At 42.9% G+C, this 24,453-nt stretch overlaps 1 protein-coding gene across 3 annotated transcripts in view; it reads left to right on the forward strand.

The window, feature by feature from the left end:
* EGFL7 (EGF like domain multiple 7) overlaps window positions 1-24,453 on the forward strand; it is a 59,245-nt gene that overhangs the window by 31,087 nt on the left and 3,705 nt on the right. For all 3 annotated transcript variants that reach the window (XM_030207643.1, XM_030207644.1, XM_030207645.1), the window contains 7 exons: window positions 811-987; window positions 11,616-11,738; window positions 12,793-12,905; window positions 13,393-13,488; window positions 15,451-15,630; window positions 19,123-19,187; window positions 20,216-20,378. In XM_030207643.1, coding sequence (XP_030063503.1) covers window positions 908-987; window positions 11,616-11,738; window positions 12,793-12,905; window positions 13,393-13,488; window positions 15,451-15,630; window positions 19,123-19,187; window positions 20,216-20,378 — 820 coding nt within the window. In that variant the 5' untranslated portion in view covers window positions 811-907. The remainder of the gene's footprint in view (window positions 1-810; window positions 988-11,615; window positions 11,739-12,792; window positions 12,906-13,392; window positions 13,489-15,450; window positions 15,631-19,122; window positions 19,188-20,215; window positions 20,379-24,453) is intronic.

The following is a 24,453-nucleotide window of genomic DNA, read 5'->3' on the forward strand; positions in this document are numbered from 1 at the left end:
ATATGACCCTCTGTGAATAAATCTACATGCCAGGATTTACGCCACATTTTCATTGGTGTAAATGGATGCACATGGTTTTAGGTGCTAGGATATAGACTACATATATTCTATATACTGTGCCTAAATCTAGGCACAGCTTATAGAATACACTTAGGCGAAAATGTTTTCCACCCAGAATTTTTAAGCGCCAGCCCTATGCACTAATTCTATAAAGGTCACTTAGCGCTAAGCAACTGTCAAATCTGCACCCAATGTTGGGCACAAGACATGCCTGCTGAAACCAAGGGCAGTTGGATATGAAAAAATAACCCTATTCTATAACACTGCACCTAAATTTTCAGAATGCCCATTACCTACCCATGTGCCTCCCCTGGCCATGCGCCTTTTGAGTTGTGCAGTGTTATAGAATAGTGCATAGCTAGATGCACATGTAAGTTCTAATTAGTGCCAATTAGCATCAATAGTTGATTGTTAATGGCTCATTGATTAATTAGTTTTTTGGGTGCATCTGGTATCTGTGTAGGTGTCAGAAATACCTTGGAATGTGAGTATTAAAACAGACGTGAATCAGGCCCCATGTGACAGAGTGAATCAGTGGTAGTGGAGGAGTAGCCTAGTGGTTAGAGCACCAGGCTAGGCATCCTGTTGAAATCCCACCACTGCTCCTTGTGATTATAGTGGTTCTGTTTGGCTGCCCTGATCATCCAGTTGTCCAGAGGTAGGTTTCTTGTTTTCAAGCAGACTTTGTTTTTTATAACAGGACTGCTACATAGAAGTTCCATCCTCAGATAACTTTTCTTGTAATTCCAGGGCATCCTGCTGAAGGGGTCCATGGTCTTGAAGGTGGTCCTGGTGTAGTGAAGAGTTACAGGGACCACAGCACACAAGAGCACGCTGCGGACAGGAAATGTGCAGAATCAGCTGTTTCCTTGCAGGATTTATCTTAATCCTTGATGTAGCTGGCAATGAATACTTGTACCATTCTGGGTAAGCTTTTCTTTGCAATCAGAGCTCTGCAGATACCAAGGATCTTTTCTCTTACATACAATGAGAATGGCTCTATTAAGGTGAGAGACAGCTGAGAACATAGAAGACAAGTTCAGAAATACAAACTTGTTGTTTCTGAGCCCTAATCCCCAGTGGTTTCTCCTATTCTGTCTATATGCACTTTAAATCCAGCAATGGGATATAGGTGAAATATAAATATATTATCTCTGCTCATTGTGGTGGCAGTTTTCAGCCAGGGATCATAGCTGTGGTTCCTTCTTGAACCTGCAATCATGAGCCTTAAACCTTACATATGGCCACTAGAGGTCACTATTATGCAATGAATAGGACTCCTCTGCGGTATCCCTGGACATGGCCAAAACAGAGAGTAAATGATGTGAGCCAGAAATTGAACCCAGGGCTTCAGCAAAACAATATACAGCATCTCCACTGAGTGACTGTGATTGGCCCTACATGTGTCTATGTGTCTTGAACTCCATCCATTGCTTCTGACGTTTTGACTATTCTCAGGAAACTTCCACGAAGACCTGAGCTCTACAAAACTTAGTTTTCAACACTGTCCCAGCATTCTCACAAAATACGAATAAATGTTTAGAGAAAATCTTAGGAAACATGCAGTAAACCTCCCAGAAACTTGCTCTGGAGTATGTCAAGTTTGGTTTAATAATTTGATTTATTGCCTTTCATTTTAAACACAAGAGCAGTTCACTGAAAATCATTACTTATTAAAAAAAAACTAGAAAAAGAACAGAAAAGGCGATGGAAGGTGGAGAGGAGGAATGTTACAACCAGTTGTAAAGAGAAATCATATCATTGTGATGTTAAAACAACAGGAAAGGGAAAGTATAGCTGTCAGCCAGCTCCTGGCACAGCTACCCCTAAAAGAAGCCATCAAGAAAAGCCAGGTTGTGTCTCCTGTTTTGAACTGTGGGCCAGAATCACTGTATTTCCTGTCTTTCTAGAGGAATTTAGGTGCTAGAACCACGTTAAATGGAAAATCGACTGAAGTCATAATGGCAAACTCAAGTCCTAAGGTGCCACAAATATGCCAGACGTTTTGGGAGTCTCCATAAACTACTGCTACTTTCGCCCTAATTCTATTATCTTGCATGTGCATTTTTGCACTTAGGTAGAGATTCCATATATGGTGCCTAAAATATCGGTGCGGAAATCAATGCTGACTAAGAGGCTTATTTTCGAAAGAGAAAAACGCCCAAATGCCGACCTAAATCGGGAGATGGACATCTTTCTCTTGTGGGTGCCCAAATTGGTGTAATCAAAAGCCGATTTTGGGCGTTTCCAACTGCACTCCGTTGCGGGAACGCATAAAGTTGACGGGGGCGTGTCGGAGGCGTGGTGAAGGCGGGACTGAGGCGTGGTTATCGGCTGAGCAGAGATGTGCGTGCTCGGCCGATAATGGAAAAAAGAAAGGCGTTTTCAGAGAGAATTTAGGTCACTTTTGTTGGACCCGTTTTTTTCACGAACAGGTCCCAAAAAAGTGCCCTAAATGACCAGATGACCACCAGAGGGAACCGGGGATGACCTCCCCTGACTCCCCCAGTGGTCACTAACCCCCTCCCACCAAAAAAAACCCGAATGTTAAACACTTTTTTTCCAACTTGTAAGCCAGCCTCAAATGTCATCCCCAGCTCCATGACAGCAGTATGCAGGTCCCCGAAGTAATTTTAGTTTAGTTAGTGCTGTGCGGGACCCATGCAGAGAGGAAAAATCAGAAGAAAAAAAAAAAAAAACAAGCAAGTGCAGTCAGGGACGTCTAAATTACCAGGATAGTAAAAGGGGAATCGAACCAGCAACCTTCTGATTACAAGCTCAGTGCTCTAGCCAGTGAGCCACATTATTCAGGTGCTTAGATGTCCTTCCCTTTCCATTAAGTCCCTCCAAGTTTCTGTCAGCCAATCACCGCTGTTTAGCTGACACAGATGTCAGCTAAATGAGCTGTGATTGGCTGACAGAAACTTGAAGAGACTTAATGGAACAGGAAGGACATATAATCAGTGGTGCACTGGCTAGCGCACTGAGCTTGTAATCAAAAGGTTGCTGGTTCAATTCCCACTTTTACTATCTTTTAATTTGGACGTCCCTTAATCAGTGGTGCACTGGCTAGCGCACTGAGCTTGTAATCAAAAGGTTGCTGGTTCAATTCCCACTTTTACTATCTTTTAATTTGGACGTCCCTGACTGCACTTGCTTGCTTGTTTTTTTTTTTCTTCCGATTTTTCCTCTCTGTATGGGTCCCGCGCAGCACCAACTAAAGTAAAATTGCTCTGAGGACCTGCATACTACTGTCATGGAGCTAGGTATGATATTTGAGGCTGGCATAGAGGCATCTCAGGGGGACCAGTGCACTAATGCTGGCCCCTCCCACGACCAAATGCCTTGGATTTGGTCGTTTTTGAGCTGGGACGCTTCGGTTTCGATTATCGCTAAAAAACAAAAACGCCCAGCTCAAAAAACGCCCTAATCCAATGTATTTTCGAAAAAAAAGATGGACGTCCATTTTTTTCGAAAATACAGTTCGGCCCGCCCCTTCACGGACCCTTTCTCGGAGATGGACGTTTTTACAAATGGGCGTTCGCGTTCGATTATGCCCCTCTAAGTGTATTCTATAAGCAGCGCCTAGATTTAGGCAAAGTATATAGAATGCGCTTAGTTGATATCTCAGTGCCAACTATGTGACTCCATTTACACCACCGAAAATGTGGTGTAAATCCCTGTGTGTAGATTTAGGTACACTGGGCCATATTCTATAACTATGTGTGTAAATTTCAGAACGCCCATGAAATATCCATTTCCCCGCCCATAACCACGTCCAAGTTAGGCACACTACATGCATGTATATTCTAATTATTGACAATAAGTGCTCATTATTGCTTGTTAAGAGCTGTTATCAACACTGATTATCTTGTTATGCCAATTAAGTTACACGCATTGTTATAGAATATGCTTGGATTTTGGCATGGATCTCTAGGTGTGCTATATAGAATTTTTAGCGTGCACAGGTTATAGAAATAATCTGCAAATTATGTGCATAAGTTAATTGGTAACTAAGCTAACTGGCACTAGCAACAGCTAATAATGGGTGATAATTGGACTTAACTGGAACTAATTTGTAGTTACATGCATAACTGTACTTGGTCGCTATTCTACAAATTTAGTGTGCAAAACCTATAGTGCTAGATTCTATATATCGTGCCTTAAAAATCACCACTGAAAAAAATTAAGCTTAGGTGCACTCTATAAAGTCCATGTGACTATATTTAGTTTCAGGCAGTTACAGCACTTAAAATTTGGTTTAGTCTTTATTTAAAAAACTTGCTATACTGCCCTTCCAAAATAAGCCAGAGTAGTGTACAGGCTAAAATAAGTTAGAAAAGAATGCCATTTGTTTATGGGACAGAGTTATACACAACAGCCATATCAAAAACAAGAGAGAAGAAAAATGTCTAAATTAGGTGTGGACCGGATGTATTCTATAACCTATTCACTTTGAATAGCTTTGTGTCATCAGCAAATTTAATTACCTTGCTAGTTACTCCCATCTCTAAATCATTTATAAATATATTAAAAAGCAGCGGTCCTAGCACATATAATACAGGCAGTGCATACAGATAATGTCTCACACATATTCAGTGTGGGTAACCTGAAAACCCAACTGGCTGGAAGTGTCCCAAGGACTGGGTTGAGAACCACTGTTGAAAAGGGATGATCCTTTTCATGCTAGATTCACTGAACCCCAGGCCCCCAAAATCCATAACCAAGGTACACTTACCACATCAGCAAAAGATGCTGTTTGGTACTGGATGTTGCACTCTCTAGTTTTTTTTTTTTTTTATGGATTGCTGCTGCAATTATTATAGCTTATTATGGAATAATGTCCTTGGTATTCTTCACCATATGTGGAGCTTTGCTTCAGTTTCTGAGATGACTAGTAAGGAAACAGGAATGGGTTGGTGAGTTGATGTGACACATGCCAGGCTCAGTGCTAAACCACATACAGCTGCGTGATCTCTGGGCTACCAACTACAAAAGAACCAAATAGTTACATAGTTTATCTTGGCTTCAAAGCTCATTACCATTTTGATATATATATATTTTTTTTGTGGAGACTAAGTACATACATTTGCTTTGTCCAATATCCAACATCATGATAACATTTCAATGGCTATTTATAGCATGTTGGGCTCGGGAATGGGTTGACGTATAGCTCTCTATTTTTAGTGCATAATGTCATTGTCAATCTAAAAAATACTGCTTTGATTTAGAAAGAAATTGTTTTCTGACTAGCTGAGGTGGTTGTTTTACTATTTCTTGTACATTTAAGGGCCCTGTTACTAAGCCGTGGCAAAAGGTGGCCTGCAGCAGTGCGAGCTCATCTTTTTGGCGCAAGCTGGGTCATTTTTGCCACATCCTGGAAAAAGGGCCTTTTTTTAAGGGACCGGAAAATGGACATGCGGCAAAATAAAAACCAGCCACCCATTGATTTTGCGGTAAGGTCTCGCGCGCTACCCGGGCGGTAGGCATGCAGCATGTGCACACTGCTGTTTACTGCCAGGTAAGTGCCAAATATTTTCTACTGCGTGTTTTCAACGTGCGCCAAATTCAGAATTATTGCCCGGGGCACACAGTAGCCGGGCGGTAATGCTGATTTGGCATGCGCTGCATACACGTAGGGCCTTACGCACCTTTGTAAAAAGGGCCCCTCAGTTTCTCACAGATCAAACAGTTTAAAAAAAAATCCTTGTCTGACATTTTATGGGCATTTCTTGTCTGTTTGCATGAGCTGGAGTGAGAGTGAACGGGGAGGGGTCCTGTGTTATCCAAATGCTTAACTCTGTTCTGATATCTTCTGAAAAGTCAGTCAATATTCTAAGGGGCTTTCCGCAGCGTTATATGGATGGTGCCCGGCTGGAGTTAGAGCAGAGCAAGGGTGAATCACAGTGTACCTGAATGTAACTCACCTTGAGCTACTACTGAAAAGGTGTGAGCAAAATCCAAATAAATAAATAAAATTAATAAATATATGGAAAGCAGCATTATTCAGCTACAATCCTTAGAGATAAGCGCTTTAATTTATGCCAGAAAAAAGGCTGCTCTAAATTAAACTGCAAAGCTATGGACTAAATTCAGTAACTGGTGCCCAGATTTGAGCACTGAAGAAAATGCGCACTGAGGGGGAAATTCTATACATGGCGTCTTAAACATTGGCACTGTAAAACTATATGGTTAGCATAATTCTATAAACTATGCCTGGCGCACTTTATAGAATATGCACATGTGCCATTCTTGCGCCTAAAATTTAGATGCACAGGTAGGGGGAGGATAGGCCTGGGTCTACCTGGCTGAAGTGCACTGCACCCACAAAAAAATGCTCCAGGGACCTGCATACTGCTGTCAGGGAGCTTGGGGGGGGGGGGGGGGTTGGGGTGGGAGGGGGTTGGTGACCACTGGGGGAGTAAGGGGAGGTGATCCACGATTCCCTCCGGTGGACATCTGGTCAATTGGGGCCCTTTTTTGAGGCTTGGTCCTAAAAATAAATGGACCAAGTGAAGCTGGCCAAATGCTCATCCGAGCCGGCCTTCTTTTTTCCATTATCGTCTCAAGCCGGCCATGTCTTAACAACGCCCCCATCCCGCCTTACATACCCTGCGGAAACACCCCCTTTAACTTTGGCCAGCTCTGCGACAGAAAGCAGTTGGTGCCGGCCAAAATCGGCTTTCGATTATACCGATTTGGCCGGGTTCAGGAGATCGCCAGCCATCTCCCGATTTGTGTTGGAAGATGGCCGGCGATCTCCTTCGAAAATAAGCAGGATAGTAACATAGTAAATGACAGCAGATAAAGACCTGAATGGTCTATCTAGTCTGCCCAACAGTCACATTCATTATCAATTCAAGATTAAGTGTTTCTGCAACATAGACTGTAGAAGTCCTCCTGGCTCTGTCCTTATGTTTCAACTACTGGAGTTGCCGTCAAAGCCCACTCCAGCCTATCCAAATCTATCATGTTACTTGCAGGAGACAGATCGTAAAAGTCTCCCCGGTACTATCCTCACTTTCAAAATTATTGGAGTCTTCGTTGAAGCCCTCTCCAGCCCACGTAAACTGGATTACTATATGCAGGACATAGACCGTAAAAGCCAGCTCAGCACTGGCCTTAGTTTTTACAGTCAGAGTTGCTATCTAAGCACCACTTGACATGCAAACACATATGCAACCCTTTAAGTTTTGTTTTATATACCATTCATTTTCTAATTAGAGATCCTCTGTGTTCATCCCACGCCTTTTCAAATTCTACCACCATTTTGTTTCTCCACCACCTGCCTCGGGAGGGCATTCTAGTCATCAACTACCTGCCCCATGAAAAATAATTTTCTGACATTACTCCTACCACTCTGCAACCTCAATTTATGTCCTCTAGTTTTACCATTTTCCCTTCTCTGGAAAATGTTGTTTCTATATTAATACCTTTCAACTATTTAAATGTCTGTATCATATCTCCCCTGTCCCTCCTCTCCTCTAGGGTATACATATTCAGGTCTTCCAGTCTCTTCTCACCTGCCTTTTGGCACAAGCCCCATATCATTTTTGTTGCCTTCTTCTGGACTGCTTCATCTTCTTACATCTTTAGCAAGATATGGCCTCCAAAACTGAACACAATACTCAAATTGGGGCCTCACCAATGATTTGTACAGGGGCATCAAACCCTCCTTTCTTCTGCTGGTTATGCTTCTATAAAGCCTAGCATCCTTCTAGCTGCAGCCACCATCTTGTACTAGGCACAACCCTAACTACAAAGTTGCACAAAAACAGAACTTTCACCCATCCCTGCCCATCCTCAGTGGAATCTAACCCATACCCACCCCTATCAGCTATGATCCATTTCATACTCATCCATTTCCTCCTTCATCCTCACCCGTACCTGCAGGAGTCAATCTTATTATTTACTTGCTCCCAACCCCAACAGCCTCCTGTGGCTTTGCAGATGGTATTCACCCAATGAGTGTTCCAAGCCTCAGTCTGGTGTTTTGGCTGCCTCTCCGGGCATTCCAAGCCTCATTCTGGCACTCCAGCTGCCTCTCTCCATATGTTGCAAGCCTCATTCTGGTGCTCCAATTGCCCCTCTCAGTGCATTCCAAGCCTCATTCTGAAGTCAGCAGAGATGTTGACTACACTCCCATGGGAATCCCGAGGCAACTTCTTCCCTCTCCATGGGAATCCCGCAATCACCATTCCCATGCGGCTGTCTACCCATGACCTGCCTATGCTCCTCCCAGGTCCATGTCACCTTGCAGTTGCTCATTATGGATTTTGTACAGGCAATTTGTAGAATACCATCTAGTGGCAGTTATGTGTGTAACTGCTAATTAGTGCCAATTAAGACAATTACAGCCAATAATTGGTTATTAATTCCAATTAGCAGCTAATTATGCTATTAAATTATGTATACAACTGTATATAACAGAAACCTGGCTCTGCCCTGATGACTCTGCTTCAGTCGCAGCCCTGTGCCATGGCGGTTATCTATTTTCACATACTCCTCGCCCTGCTGGCCGTGGGGGCGGTGTTGGACTACTTCTCTCTCCCTCCTCCAGATTTCAACCCCTTCTTCCACCTCAATCTCACTGTTTTTCCTCCTTTGAAGTCCACTCTATCCGCCTTTTCTCTCCTCTGCCTCTTCGAATAGCGGTCATTTATCGTCCCCCTGATAAGTCCCTTTCATCCTTTCTCAGTGACTTTGATGCCTGGCTTGCCTTCTTCCATGATCCTTCCTCCCCCTCTCTCATCCTTGGTGACTTTAATATTCCTGCTAATGATCCTTCCAACTCTTATATTTCCAAGTTACTCGCTTTAACGTCGTCCTTTAATCTCCAACTATGCTCCACCTCCCCCACTCATCAAAATGGTCACTGTCTTGATCTCATCTTCTCCTCCAACTGTTCACCCTCTAGTTTCCTTGCCTCCGATCTTCCCCTCTCTGATCACCATCTTATAACTTTCACACTTAAATCTCCTCCCTCCCAGTCCCGTCCTATCCTATCTAATTTATCTAGGAATCTTCACGACATTGACCCTTCATCTCTATCCTCCCATGTTTCAAACCTCCTCTCTACTGTGGCACCATCCACGTCTGTCAACGAGGCTGTTTCTTCTTACAACAATACTCTATCCTCTGCCTTAGACACTCTTGCACCTTTGATGACCCGCCCTGTAAGGCGTACAAAACCCCAACCTTGGCTGACTTCTAATATCCGCTACCTACGTTCCTGTACCCGCTCCGCCGAACGCCTCTGGCGGAAATCTCGGGCCCTTGCTGATTTCTTACACTTTAAGTTCATGCTGACCTCCTTCCAATCTGCTCTTTTACGTGCCAAACAGGATTATTATATCCAACTGACCAACTCTCTTGGCTCTAATCCTCGACTTCTCTTCACCACATTGAACTCTCTCCTCAAGGTGCCCCCTCCCCCAACTCCCCCTTCACTATCTCCTCAGACCCTTGCTGAATTCTTTCACAACAAGGTTCAAAAGATAAACCTTGCTTTCTCTACCTCACCAGCTCTCCCTCCACTAGTCCGTTCCCCTCTCTCTCCTTCCCCTCATTCCCTTTCCTCCTTTCCTGAAGTTACTATTGAGGAAACTACACTTCTCCTTTCTTCCTCAAAATGTACCACCTGTTCCTCTGATCCCATTCCCACCCACCTTCTTAATGCCATCTCTCCTACTCTTATTCCTTTTATCTGTCACATTCTCAACCTCTCACTTTCCACTGCGACTGTCCCTGCTGCCTTTAAACATGCTGTGGTCACACCTCTCCTTAAGAAGCCTTCACTTGACCCTACTTGTCCCTCTAATTACCGACCCATCTCCCTCCTTCCTTTTCTCTCCAAATTACTTGAGCGTGCTGTTCACCGCCGCTGCCTTGATTTTCTCTCCTCACATGCTATTCTTGACCCATTACAATCTGGTTTTCGCCCTCTCCACTCAACCGAAACTGCGCTTACTAAAGTCTCCAATGACCTATTACTGGCTAAATCCAGAGGTCAATATTCCATCCTCATTCTTCTTGATCTTTCCGCTGCTTTTGACACTATCGATCACAGCATACTTCTCGATACCCTGTCCTCACTTGGATTCCAGGGCTCTGTCCTTTCCTGGTTCTCTTCCTACCTCTCCCTCCGCACCTTTAGTGTTCACTCTGGTGGATCCTCTTCTACTTCTATCCCTCTGCCTGTCGGCGTACCCCAGGGTTCTGTTCTTGGTCCCCTCCTCTTTTCTATCTACACTTCTTCCCTTGGTTCATTAATCTCATCCCATGGCTTTTCCTACCACCTCTATGCTGATGACTCCCAAATCTACCTTTCTACCCCTGATATCTCACCTTGCATCCAAACCAAAGTTTCAGCGTGCTTGTCTGACATTGCTGCCTGGATGTCTCAACGCCACCTGAAATTAAATATGACCAAAACCGAGCTTCTCATTTTCCCCCCCCAAACCCACCTCCCCGCTCACCCCATTTTCTATTTCTGTTGATGGCTCTCTCATTCTCCCTGTCTCCTCAGCTCGAAACCTTGGGGTCATCTTTGACTCTTCTCTCTCCTTCTCTGCTCATATCCAGCAGACCGCCAAGACCTGTCGTTTCTTTCTTTACAACATCCGTAAAATCCGCCCCTTTCTTTCCGAGCACTCTACCAAAACCCTCATCCACACCCTTGTCACCTCTCGTTTAGACTACTGCAATCTGCTTCTTGCTGGCCTCCCACTTAGTCACCTCTCCCCTCTCCAGTCAGTTCAAAACTCTGCTGCCCGTCTCATCTTCCGCCAGGGTCGCTTTACTCATACTACCCCTCTCCTCAAGACCCTTCACTGGCTCCCTATCCGTTTTCGCATCCTGTTCAAACTTCTTCTACTAACCTATAAATGTACTCACTCTGCTGCTCCCCAGTATCTCTCCACACTCGTCCTTCCCTACACCCCTTCCCGTGCACTCCGCTCCATGGATAAATCCTTCTTATCTGTTCCCTTCTCCACTACTGCCAACTCCAGACTTCGCGCCTTCTGTCTCGCTGCACCCTACGCCTGGAATAAACTTCCTGAGCCCCTACGTCTTGCCCCATCCTTGGCCACCTTTAAATCTAGACTGAAAACCCACCTCTTTGACATTGCTTTTGACTCGTAACCACTTGTAACCACTCGCCTCCACCTACCCCCTCCTCTCTTCCTTCCCGTTCACATTAATTGATTTGATTTGCTTACTTTATTTATTTTTTGTCTATTAGATTGTAAGCTCTTTGAGCAGGGACTGTCTTTCTTCTATGTTTGTACAGCGCTGCGTATGCCTTGTAGCGCTATAGAAATGCTAAATAGTAGTAGTAGTAGTAGTATATTATTCTATACCCTACTCATGTAACTTTGTGCACAAAGCATAAAATTGTGCACAGAAGTTTATAGAATTAGGGAATAGTTTCCTAATGTGAATATGCTTTCTTAAGTGTCGTAGGTGCACACATTAAAATACAAGAAAAAGGATCTACAACTACATTAATTGAATGCCTCCCATAACTTTTACTGTGTGTTTTCTGAGGTTAGTCGTCGAATATGCAGTGCTGCCACAGAAAGTGGAACAGAATTACACACACAATCCTATGTGGAAGCAGTTCACAAGCCCTATATGAAGACCTGTGAGGGGCCCAGACTCTGCAGTACATACAGGTAATGTGCAAAATGAAGCATGCTTTCTGATAAACATGTAAATAGAAAGCAAGTTAAAGAGATCAGTGTACCAAGCTGCCTTTGGCTGTGAATTACAACTGCTTTAAATAAATCTCTCAAATAGGGTAATGACAGAACCCCTGTTTTGGTGATCTTTAATTGGGTAATGTAGGTGTTGAAGAAGACTGGATGCAACTTCCACTGCTAGTTATTGTGTAATTTCTGGTGTAGGATGGTTCAATCAGGGCTCCGGGGTGCCTCCATTTTGAACCTTCCTATCATCAAAGACAATGAGCAGAGTTGAAGCAGGTTTCAATTGGAATGGAAATTGTAGGTTAAGTGGAAATCCCCTCAACCAACCATAGATTAAAGAACAGCACAGAGCGTCTAAGGGGCCTCTGAGCTACTGAGTCTCTCCAATTCTCCCCCCCCCCCCCCCACCACCACCACTGGTGAACAGGATCATGATGAAAAGGGAATTTTAGGGCCTGGTTCCGCTTCCTCAACTCATTTAAACAGTTTTTGTTTTCCTTAAAGTGGACATTTTTTTCGGGGGGGGGGGGGGGGGGGACCACACTGGTGACCACTTCCTTATCACAAAAGGTAAAAAAAAAGACCATCTATCACAATTCAAAGTACAAGCCTTTGTTTACTAAGACCTTGTTCCTATTCTGTGTGTATGGGTGGAAAAAAGCTTAGTAAATCTGCCCAAAAGTAGATATCCCCCCCCCCCCCCCAACTACAACATAAGGGCTGGGTAGAGATGATTCTATTAAATTAACAAATATTTAGTTTTCTGTACATTGGCTGAGGAGAGGACCCTAGCAGCGTCAACACTCCTATCTTTAAACATGCAGTAGCTTCATAAAGGTATTATCTCTAACCAATTCCTTCACCAACTGTCTTTGAACTAATTGTATCAAGGGTTAATTTTGGTCTGACTGGAGTTGGAAGCTATTCCAGCTTTAGAAAGAGGGGAAGAAACAGGAAGGATGAGTCCTAATTGCATTGTAGAAATGCTATCACATGGTTTTCATTCTTGAATATCTTCCAGAACCACATACAAAGTTGCTTATCGTCAGGTTTTCAGGAAAATCCCTCAGCAGTTGTATGCATGCTGCCCTGGGTGGAGGAGGACCAACCAACACCCTTACATCTGCCACATAGGTAACGCCCGTTTCCCCAATACCAGCTGGGCTCATGAGAGGGAGCCAATAGGAAACTGTAGACTATTTAAAATGGGCCTTGAATTGTCTAGTCTACAAAATATAGCAAGTCAAATTGTTTTAATAGAATTGATTTCATTTAATCTCCAACAGGCTGGATTAACTTTGGTTCTCCCCATTTATTACTTTCAATGGCTGTATGTACAACATCCAGTTCTTATGCTGCCCTATGATTAAAATTTCAACCGCATCTGGTTTACTAGAAAGCACATGACCCAACACTGACAGAACTGTGCTCAAATGCCTTGTTCACATGTCTTTTAAAATATAATCATCCGTTCTCCAGTACATAAGAGACATATGCACTGCATTTACTTGTTCAGTTTCTAGGAACATTAAAAGATTTGTTCTCAGTTTAGCATTTGCTTAAAACGTAATGACACTGGAGCAAGACCTGTAGATCTTGTAAATATATTGTTTACTCTTAGGACCTTACAGAATTCCTTGTCAGAATGGTGGAAGATGTACAGATGTCCACAGATGTGACTGTCCTCTGGGATGGAGTGGAAAATCATGCCAGACAGGTAATACAGAAATATGGATATTAAACCAGTTCAAGAATTTTATGCACCTGGACATGCACACCTGTGTCATATTTCTACACCCTGTGTTTTTGATGGATTTTTATATCAACAGTAATCCAGGACTAAATAAATTCCCCTAAGTCTCTGCTACTGTCTAACACTGCCAGTATTTACCATCTATAAGCAAATACCTTACTAGATTTAACTGGAAATTAATATCGATGTTTTCTTAGCTCTTTGGACAGTAGGCTACCAAACCTTAGTTAAGATATCCAACAGACATATGTGAAAGCCTAATATATTATAGAGACTGATGTCTATTTTAAGGCCACCAGATGGCAGTGTTCTGTTTTAGGGATTGAAGTGTTGTGAGTTTGCTCTTTTCTTTTTAGTTTGATTGAAATAGTAAAAAGATAAAAAGGCTTATATTTTATTTATTTAACACATTTATATCCCACATTTTTCCACTCAGTTGCAGGCTCAATGTGGCTTACACAATACTGAAGAGGCAGGCTCCGGTTCAGTAAAATATAAATACACAATATAGTAGTAAGCATGTAAGAAACATAAGTATAAGGCAACAAAAGGCTTATATACCAAATAAACTCCTTGTTTTGGATTCCTTCAGCATCTAGGCTGTGGAGGAGTGGCCTAGTGGTTAGAGTGGTGGACTTTGGTCCTGGGGAACTGGGTTCAATTCCCACTGCAGGCACAGGCAGCTCCTTGTGACTCTGGGCAAGTCACTTAAGCCTCCATTGCCCCAGGTACAAATAAGTACCTGAATATAATATGTAAGCTGCATTGAACCTGGGAAAGTGCGGGGTACAAATGTAATAAAAAAAATACCAGTTTCTTTGTTAGCACTGTACTGTGTTGTCCTGGGGACAAAGCCACTTTTTAAACAGATGGCTTTGGGTGCCATGTGTGTCACTATTTCCTGACTTCTAGATGATGGAATCTGATTCTCAAGAAGTAGGACTATCCTTGGTTGATACTGCCTGCTAAATAACTGAGGGTATCATCTCCAGAAGAAGATCTTCCAAGCTGGCTATTCCATTTCCTTTGTGCAATAACCCACTGTGCAGAAAATGGTATTTTAACCATTTAACTGAGGATTTGGGCATTGAGAGTCTCAAAACAGGAACATATGGATTTTGTTATTCCAGAATGGCTTAATAGTGGTGAGAGGCTCTAAAGTGGCCTTTCCATGAACAAGAGGAACTGCAATAAATGAAAGCTGCCAGTAATATGTTCAGGAACTAAGTCTTCATCAGAAACCAATAAACATCAGCTCCTAGGAGAAGCATCTTTAGTCCCAATGCTGTGCAGAAAATGAATGTGCAAAGTAGTGATTTAAAAAACCCAACTAATTAGCAGAGTAGATAGGTGTGTGAGAGAGAACAGCTTCACACAGTCAACAGAAAGGATTTCCAACCTCTCCCTGCCTGCTTCTACAAGTTATTGGCCCAGCAGATTGCGTATAGCATATCTTACAGCAAAACACATCAGTATTGCATTAGACTGCATTATTTTTTTTTTTAAATAGAACAAACTGCAAATGAGTCTTGCCTTGTCCACACCTAGAAACTTGCTTGGTCCTAATCAACAAACACCTGCCACTTTTTAAAGATCTGGGGTAAAATCCATACGCTCAGATTTATTTCCTCTCTGTATGGGATAAACAGATTCGGGGGATATTTAGGCTGGGAAGATATAGAAGTTGGGCTATCAATGAGAAGGAATGAATCTCCTTGCTCACCCAGCTTCCCTCACACCACTTAGGTCATACCATCAGCACCATTTTCAGAATACCAAAAGTTCTGTCAAATACCATAAACCATTACAACAGGCTTATTTTATTTGTCTCATCATGAGTTAGTGTTTTACTAGGCTCCTAATTAAACCATCATGTTGTTTTATACAACAGAACGTCATAACCCATGCTTTACTGTCTGATTTCAGATGTGGATGAGTGCAGCAGCGGGAGTCATGCTTGTGGCCATCAGTGTGTGAACACAGCTGGTAGTTACCAATGTACATGTCTTGAAGGGTACAGGCTCTCCGCAGATGGCAAATCTTGTCAATTGGTACCAAAACTCAACAGTGAAAATAGCGATGATCCACCACTAGCAAACTGTTCTGGTAAAGTCTATGCAGTATATTTCTTATACAAGTACTTTTCTTTGCAGAGAATTTAAGCCTTAGAGAAACTTTTCACTATTTCCAAATCAGAAGGATGCATCCTCTGGAAGAGTCATCCCTTACGAGACCCTATTTCTCAGAAAGATGCATTCCTTAGAAGAACCCATTACTTAGAAAGCCTTATTCTTCAGAAGAACCTACCCTCCAGGAATCCTTTAGGAGAACTCATGCATCTGAAGGATTCAGCCTCCAGAAAACTCATCCATTACGAGAAAGCATTCCTTAGGAAGACTCAGACTTCAGCTATTCATGAAGAGTTGGATCACTGAAAAATGTTGGTGACTGTCCATTATTACTTTTGGTACGCGCTGTGACACATCAAACTCGTACCGTGAGTAATAATGCGCAGTGGTCAACACTGCCAACTTGGATACCAGTCTTTGCCTGCTTTTCCGTTTCCTTGTCTCTTCTGGGTCGGGCAAGAAAGAGAATAAGACTATTCCTGTCCGACAGCACTCAGCATGAAGTCAAAGGACTGTATGTTGACTTGTGAGAAATGGAAAGGGGTCCATTGTAGCTGGTAACCTTTGAGCACTGCTGAGCTGAAGATACCGAAATGTACTTTGCGATCATTGGCTAACCTTCCCAAGACGAATATGAAATGTTGGTAAAAGGTATTTTTAAAAGGGGGAGGAGGGTAGGAGACTTATCTAGCTTTTGTGTGCTCCTCTGGTAATTATGCTTTAAATAGAATGCTGTCTGTTCCCAGCCTACTGCTCTTTCCATGGCACTGCCAGAGTTACTCTGTTTTATTTGCTAGCTTCACCCTCTGGAGTCTGCTGTGCTGTTGCCATAATCCCAGCATCTCCTCTTTCACTATCTCAGAGTACACAATGACATCCATCCCCCTTCCCACTGCAGACCCAGACTAAAATCTCCCCAAATGAATGCAGTGAGAAACAAAGGAAAGACATTAATAGCTGATATAAAGAAGTTGGCCTGAATGTTTTTAAAGTCATTAGTGCCAGGTTAAGGTTCTCCACCAAAATACATGACCTTAATATATTCAAAGTTGTATGTCTTGTATTACTATTCTCCAACTGAAACATCTGTTATGAATCAGCATCCAAACTGGAAACAGACAGGCACCAGTTTTTAGTGTAATTAACCCCCTGCTTGCTTCAGAAAAAGAGATTCTCTAAAACTGGGGTCTTTTTCTTTGGGATAGTCATATGTAGCCAACAGCTGACTGAGGGAAAGCTCAAGATGCAGGAGCAAGAATGAAAAACACCAATTAAATGGACCATTTCTTGGCAGTTTTCATCTGCTAGTTCAGATTGGTTTGGTGTGGAGCAGGTTCACTCTTTTGGTCAGCATGCTGGGGATGACTTAAGGGAAGACCCGGTCTTTACAGATTTGAAGAGGTCTTGCTTTGTTGTAACTGTCAATACTAGGAAATCTTTGATCTGCACTAGCAAAATATACCTCCCATGATATTCTAAGTGAAGGAACAGGCATAAACACACATGGAAGAGACACATTCAGGTCTCTTTAAATTTGTTTAGAACTAGAATTTCCAATACAAAATCTCGTATGATATGAATCATATTATTTTCACTTCAGCTTTAAAATGTAAGCCACTTCTGTTATAGTCCCCTTCTACTGATTCATATTCTTGACTGTCTTGAAATTCATATTTTTCCTGGTGCAGGTAATTAACATTAAATAATTTATTAATTAAATAAGTAAATTGCTTGCTTAAACCCATGTGCGACCAATTGGTCACACTTGGGTAGACTGGAATTTAACTTCTCCAAAGAAAATATTGAGAAGACTAAAAATCGTTCTTCTAGTAAGTGAAGAAATGAATAGAGATATGACACTGAAGAGGCATATTTTCAAAGCACTTTGGAAGGCTAAGAGGCAGATGCAGCAACCAAACGTAAAAAAATCTAAATCGTTAAAGTCCCTAACGATTTTAAAATAACGAAAAATGCACCAAAAAAAAAGTCACACATGCTGAGATCGGTAGTGAAACGTACAATGTATCAAAGAATCACAATACACATCGTTAATCGGCCCCCAAATCATGCGCAGAGCAGCCAAGCGTTATGTTAGCTGCTCTGCGCATGCCACAAACAGTCACAACACAGTCAAATCGCAAGCACATGGCTCCCAAATAAAAACAAAAATAAAAAAAAGGGTCGGGAGGGGGCAAGGGCGCTCATCAGGAGCGTCCTGTACAGACGGCCTTGCCCCCCCCCCCGCTGCTCCCCACTTTCCGCCGCTCCCCCCACCCCGAAAAAGCAAACTTCTAGAAGCCCCTGCCCCCCTCCCTTCCTCAGTACTCTCTGTCACCTGTGCTCCGCCTCCCGACATCCTCCGTCCGTGCCCCGCCCCCTTTTGGGGTCGTCGCCGCCATTCCCCTCCTCCATCGGGCCCCCCTTCCTCTTACCGGGCCCGTGCAGCGCCTCTCTCCTCTGTCCGAAGGCGCTGCACGGGCAAGAACGCTGAATCAGCTGATGCCTGCCTTCGCCTAGCTTCGATAGAGCGTCTTTCTCCTCCTGGGCCCGCCCCTGTCTGACGTCAGTAACCTACGTAGGTTACTGACGTCAGACAGGGGCGGGCCCAGGAGGAGAAAGACGCCCATCGCGAAGGCAGGCATCAGCTGATTCAGCGTTCTTCTTGCCCGTGCAGCGCCTTCGGACAGAGGAGAGAGGCGCTGCACGGGCCCGGTAAGAGGAAGGGGGGCCCGATGGAGGAGGGGAATGGCGGCGACGACCCCAAAAGGGGGCGGGGCACGGACGGAGGATGTCGGGAGGCGGAGCACAGGTGACAGAGAGTACTGAGGAAGGGAGGGGGGCAGGGGCTTCTAGAAGTTTGCTTTTTCGGGGTGGGGGGAGCGGCGGAAAGTGGGGAGCAGCGGGGGGGGGGGGGCAAGGCCGTCCGTACAGGACGCTCCTGATGAGCGCCCTTGCCCCCTCCCGATCCTTTTTTTATTTTTATTTTTTTATGTGTTTTCTGAGGTCCTTTGGACCAATCACAGCGCTTTTAGCTCTGCTAATGCGCTGGGATTGGCTCAAAGTTTGTTTATTTTTTCAATTAACACTTTTTCCTGGCACAGAGCTGTCCTAACGAGAGGTCCAGACCTCTCGTTAGTTTTCCTGCCTTTTTCCTGCGTAAAGGCAATCGGAAAAGGTTAGTGCATGTCGTTTCAATGGGGTTTTCACACTAATTGCTCATCTCCATTCCGTTTTCGTTAGCTGCTACTGTCGTCGGAAAATAGGCTTAAGTGCATGGAAAGGATAGGAAATTCTTCCCTGAGGGCTCATTTAACGATGAAAAACGTTTAGTGCATCTGCCTCTAAGTTCCATAGGTTTCTATGGAACTTTGGGAGGCTAAGTGCTTTGAAAATGAGCCTCTCTGTGTGGTCTTGCCTGAGGACAGTCAGGAAATTGATCACCCTCATTTCTTTGTCATTCACACAACAGGTGCTTCAGATGTAGTGAAGGGAGACACACAAGAACTCAGGAATAGGGTGGACATCCTAGAGCAGGTAAGCAAGTTTCATTTCCATAGAAAGAGCTTGGGTGGGTGTGTGGCTTTGTTAATAAAAGAGAATGAATATCTGCACTTCACTTGGGTACTTCAGTTACCAAGACAAGTACAGGCAAACCTTAAATCACTGGTCTTCATGTCCAGTCCTCAAGAGCCACTAATGGGTCAAGCTTTCAGGATATCCCTAATGAATATGCATGACAAAAATTTGCATGTCTATTATTGCATGCAAACTCTTTTATGCATATTAATTAGGTATATCCTAAAAACCTGGCCTGTTGGCAGCCTTTGAAGACTAGGGGGTGAAGACCAGTGCCCTAAATTAGGAATAACCTAAAAACCTGGTCTGTTGGCAGCCTTTGAAGACTAGAGGGGTGAAGACCAGTGCCCTAATGTCATTAAATACCCACATACAGTTTATAATATTCTTATTACATGTCCTTTGTAATGCTTTTTACTATGTAAGCAGCTATGCTTATCAGTTTATAATATGCCTCTTACATGTTCTTTGTAATGCTTCTTTTCTATGTAAGCCGCATTGAGCCTGCTGTATGTGGGAAAGCGCGGGGTACAAATGTAATAAATAAATAAATATAATATACTAAGGCAGGAGCAGGCATGGCCTCTTCCTCACATGCTCTCTCCCTTACCCTGTTCAGATGTAGCACTGACGTTCTGGCCTTATATCTTCTGGCCTCTCTCGTTCTGTCTGTATATATTATTTATGTTTATAGATTATTTCCATCCTACTGTGGTTCTAGCACTATGATATATCAGCACTGCAAGAGGCTCCAGCTATTCCTTTCACTGGGAGATTCTTCCTCCTTGTGGTTTTTAGTAGGTGTCACTCTGGCTGGAGATGGCCAAGAAAGGCTGACAATTTGCCATAGCCCCATTCAGTAGGCTGAAATGGCAATGAAGATGGCTTTTCTCTTCTTTAACCAGATGTTGAAAACAGGTGTCCTTATGCATCAAATCTATTTGGGAGGACAGCACTCAGTGCTCCTGTCTCTCTTTCTCTCCAAGAAACTTCACCAGCTGTTGGCTGCTTTCCACAGCCTGCGTCCATTGGGCCTGGATGAGGACAGCTCGGACCAGATGAGCTGGCTGGCCCATTCCTTCCAAAAGCTTGACAGAATCGACTCACTCAGTGAGCAGATCTCATTTCTGGAGGAGCGGCTGGAGACCTGTAAGTCCAACAGCTTTCAAGATGTTCAGTCAGGAAACCTTAAAAAGCAGATTTAATCTAAGCTAAAATTCAGTCACTGTTGCAATATATGCATAAAAAAAGTATCTTAAGCTAGAAAAAGTACCTGCAAAGCCTATGCGGTCCCGATTTCCATAAAATTTGATTTCATATGCTCTCAAAAGCTCACAAGTTTAAATAGTTCTCAGTCTTGTCATCTCTTCTCATCGGATGTTGTACATTTTATTGGCATCATTTTATTTATTAAATATACAGGGGAAACCTTCAATAACTGTATCACTAAATGATCACTAAATCGTAAGTACAGAATTATTCTCCTAAACTGACATTTCACACACACATACAAATCAATAACATAAAATTGTGAAAAGTGCTGTTCATTCGTGCAGTTGCCATTAAAATGAGACCAACTGAAGAACCACCACCGCACAAATACACATTTTCACAGATCCATGCACAAATGCAGAGCAATGTCAATAATAATGGCAACAACAAACCCATTAGACACATCTATGAACAAAATAATACTGGATTAACATGAGATCCTAAAGAAAATTTTTACTTATCTCAAGATCCTGATTAGCGCTGATGATGTAGATGGATAACTCTATAATAATTTCAGTGGCGTGAAACAACTTCAGATCCAAAAACTAAATCCTCAGCACAGTCCTAAGGATCCATATACACCCATAAGTGAAAAACAATTTTTTAAAAACTCCATTTGTATAATCCTTCATTTCCTTCAGAAGGAAATACATAAATCCTGCAAAATGCACAGTGAAAGATACTGTTCACAGTCGCCCAAAACCACATACACACAATAAACAAATAGCAAATACATATGTATAATAATAAAAACAGGTCTTTGTCCATGAGTCACCAGCAGTTTTTGAACCACACACAGACAATTGAAGTACTTGCTGGTGAGCAGTTGTTTCTATTATTATACATATGTATTTGCTATTCATTTATTGTTTGTGTGAGATTTGAGTATGTATGTGGCTTTGGGCGTCTGTGAACAGTTTTTCTTTCACTGTGCCTTTTGCGGGATTTATATATTTACTCCAGAAATAGCATATGTGCAGGAAATGAAGGATTATAAAAATGGGAGGTTTTTTTTAATTGTTTTTCACATATGGGTATATATGGACCCTTGGGACTGTGCTGAGGATTTAGATTTTGGATTTGAAGTTGTTTCAAACCACTGAAATTATTATAGAGTTATCCATCTGCAAATAGGTGGGAAAATGTGGGGTATAAATGTAGCAAATAAATAAATAAATCTGTGCTAAGCAGGATATTGAGGTAAGTAAAATATTTCTTTAGGATCTCATGTTAATCCACTATTATTTTGTTCATAGATGTAGAAGTGCAGGGATGTGTTAGCATTGTTAGGTGGTATATGTCTAATGGTTTTGTTATTGCCATTGCTCTGCATTTTTGCATGCATCTGTAAGAATTTAATTAGTTTGATGATGGTTCTCCTTCAGTCAGTCTCATTTTAATGGTGACTGCACAAGTGAACTGAGCACTTTTCACAATCACTCTATATTTTATGTTATTGATGTGTATGAATGTGTGAGATGTCAGTTTAGGTTTAGAAAGGGAAATGGGATTTGATGTACTGCCTTTCTGAGGTTTTTGCAACTACATTCAAAGTGGTTTACATATATTCAGTTACTTATTTTGTACTAGGGGCAATGGAGGGTTGTGACTTGGCCAGAGTCACAAGGAGCTGCAGTAGGAATTGAACTCAGTTCCCCAGAATCAAAGTCCACTGCACTAACCACTAGGCTACTCCTCCACTCCACTTCTGTACTTATGATTTAGTGATCATTTTATTTATGGCAAGCTAATCTTATACTGCCTATAATGACAAAATCCTACAGCTATATTCGCCTTATTCAACTGGGAAGATAGCAGCTGTCTTGCCAGCCCATGGATACATGCTTGTGGCACACTGCACCAGAGGGTGATGCTTTACCATAGCTCTCTGTCTCCTTTCAAGCAAAATCATTAAGGTGAAGTGAATGAGGAAGAAAGGTCTTGATGTGTCCTTGTGTTTTAAGCAGGCCAGGGTTTGAAGCTGTTTCCAGGGGTGTAGCCAGACGTCGCTGGGAGGGGGGCCAGAGCCCAAGGTGGGGGGCACTGTTTAGCCGCCGCCCCTGCCACATTGGACCCCCCCTGCCGGCCTGCCGACGATCCCCTTGAACCCCCCCCCCCTCCCGCCACCAACTCTCCCCCGCCGTCGCCACATCAGATACCTTTTTTGTTGGCGAGGGTCCTCAAACCCAGCCAGCCGAAGAGAGTCTTCTTCAGCGCTGGAGTAGCGCCTTCATTCAACGAAGTTCCTGGTACGATCAGCTGTTTCGACGCCTTACGTCCTGCATGGGGCTACATGCACGGTGCAGGACGTAAGGCATCGAAACAGCTGCTCGCAGGAACTTCATTGAACGAAGGCACTACTCCAGAGCTGAAGACTCTCTTTGGCTGGCGGGGTTCAGGGACCCTCGCCAGCAAAAAAAGGTATCTGATGCGGGGGCGGGCGGCGATGGCGGGGGAGAGTTGATAGCGTGAGGGGGGTTCAAGGGGATCATCGGCAGGGGGGCCCAGGCCCCCTCAGGCCCCACGTAGCTAAGCCAATGTTTCAGACATTTGGTTCCTCTGAAGGCAGGGTAATTATCACACATCAAATTATCACACATCAAAGACACAAGTAGATCACTAGTTTTGTTTAAAAGCTTTTTTTTTTTTTTAGACAATCTGATTTTTTCCCCTCCCTTTTATTTTATTTGTGCCTTGCAAACCCAACACAAACATAAGTCTCACCATAAAATAAACGGAAAAAGAATTGTAGCCTACCAGATGGATTATCTTGTTCCCCACTCTGAAGTGTAGTCAAAGTAAGTTTTGTGACTGTCTGGGTAAGAGTCTGAAATAATTCTCAGCTGCTGAGTAAGAGTTCTCCCTTGCAAGGTGGTCTCTCTAGACTACACAGTCTCAGGGTAGTTATTAATATTATTGTAGTGCAAAATGCACAGTGATTAGATCCTTTCTTGAAAGCAGAAGCTCATAACTAATAATTATACCCTGGATTCAATAAAGGCCACCCACAACTGGTCACAGGAATCCACTCTAAGTGCTATTCTATAAAGGTCGCTTAGCGCCAAGTGTGGATTTTGCAGACCGTTTACTAAATCTAACATTGTATGTACTGTATTATCTGTTTTTACCCACGCCTTTTTAGTAGTAGATTAAGGCTACGTTCTATTCAGCTATATTAGGTATTACCCTGTTCCCAGAGGGCTCACAATCAAACTCTGGAATTTAGAACTTTTCATATAACACCAAAATGCCTCGACACACAAAACAATTGCTTTTATTTAATGTGACTCAGTTAAAAATATAAAAATAAAGGATTTATGTGCACTTTGCTCTCGGATGCCTGTTCTCATGTCTATTCTGGTTTACTGGTTGAAAGTACATGCCCTTACTGCACAGAGAATGGTATGTGAAGCATAAGATTTGTTCGCTCCTGTCTGAACATGGCGAGATGGATTTTACCACCATAACATTTTTATTCTTGCATTGGAACAATCATTTTGAAATGCTCTCTGCACAGAGAATGGTATGTGAAGCATAAGATTTGTTCGCTCCTGTCTGAACATGGCAAGATGGATTTTACCACCATAACATTTTTATTCTTGCACTGGAACAATCATTTTGAAATGCTCTCTTGCAAGAACAAATCATCTACATGCTGTTGTTTAATGAGACACACTAACATAATGCATGGGGACTGAAAAACATAGCCCATTTAACTTGCCAGTTAGTCCTGGCCAAACTACAAGGACTGATCCCAACTGGCAGCCAATTGTACAATATTGTGCCTCAGGCCTCTGAAGAAGGCAGTTTATTAAATATGTAAATTATATCACTCCTTCTCCCTCTGTGCATTTTTCTCTCTGGTCTTTTTATGATTCTGCCTAGAGGAGCATACAAGTTCTGCAATTGGTACCCCACCCCTGCTGGCACCATGTTTTACCATGAACCTTTC

This window comes from Microcaecilia unicolor, chromosome 6 (assembly GCF_901765095.1).
Source record: "Microcaecilia unicolor chromosome 6, aMicUni1.1, whole genome shotgun sequence".
Classification (NCBI taxonomy): domain Eukaryota; kingdom Metazoa; phylum Chordata; class Amphibia; order Gymnophiona; family Siphonopidae; genus Microcaecilia; species Microcaecilia unicolor.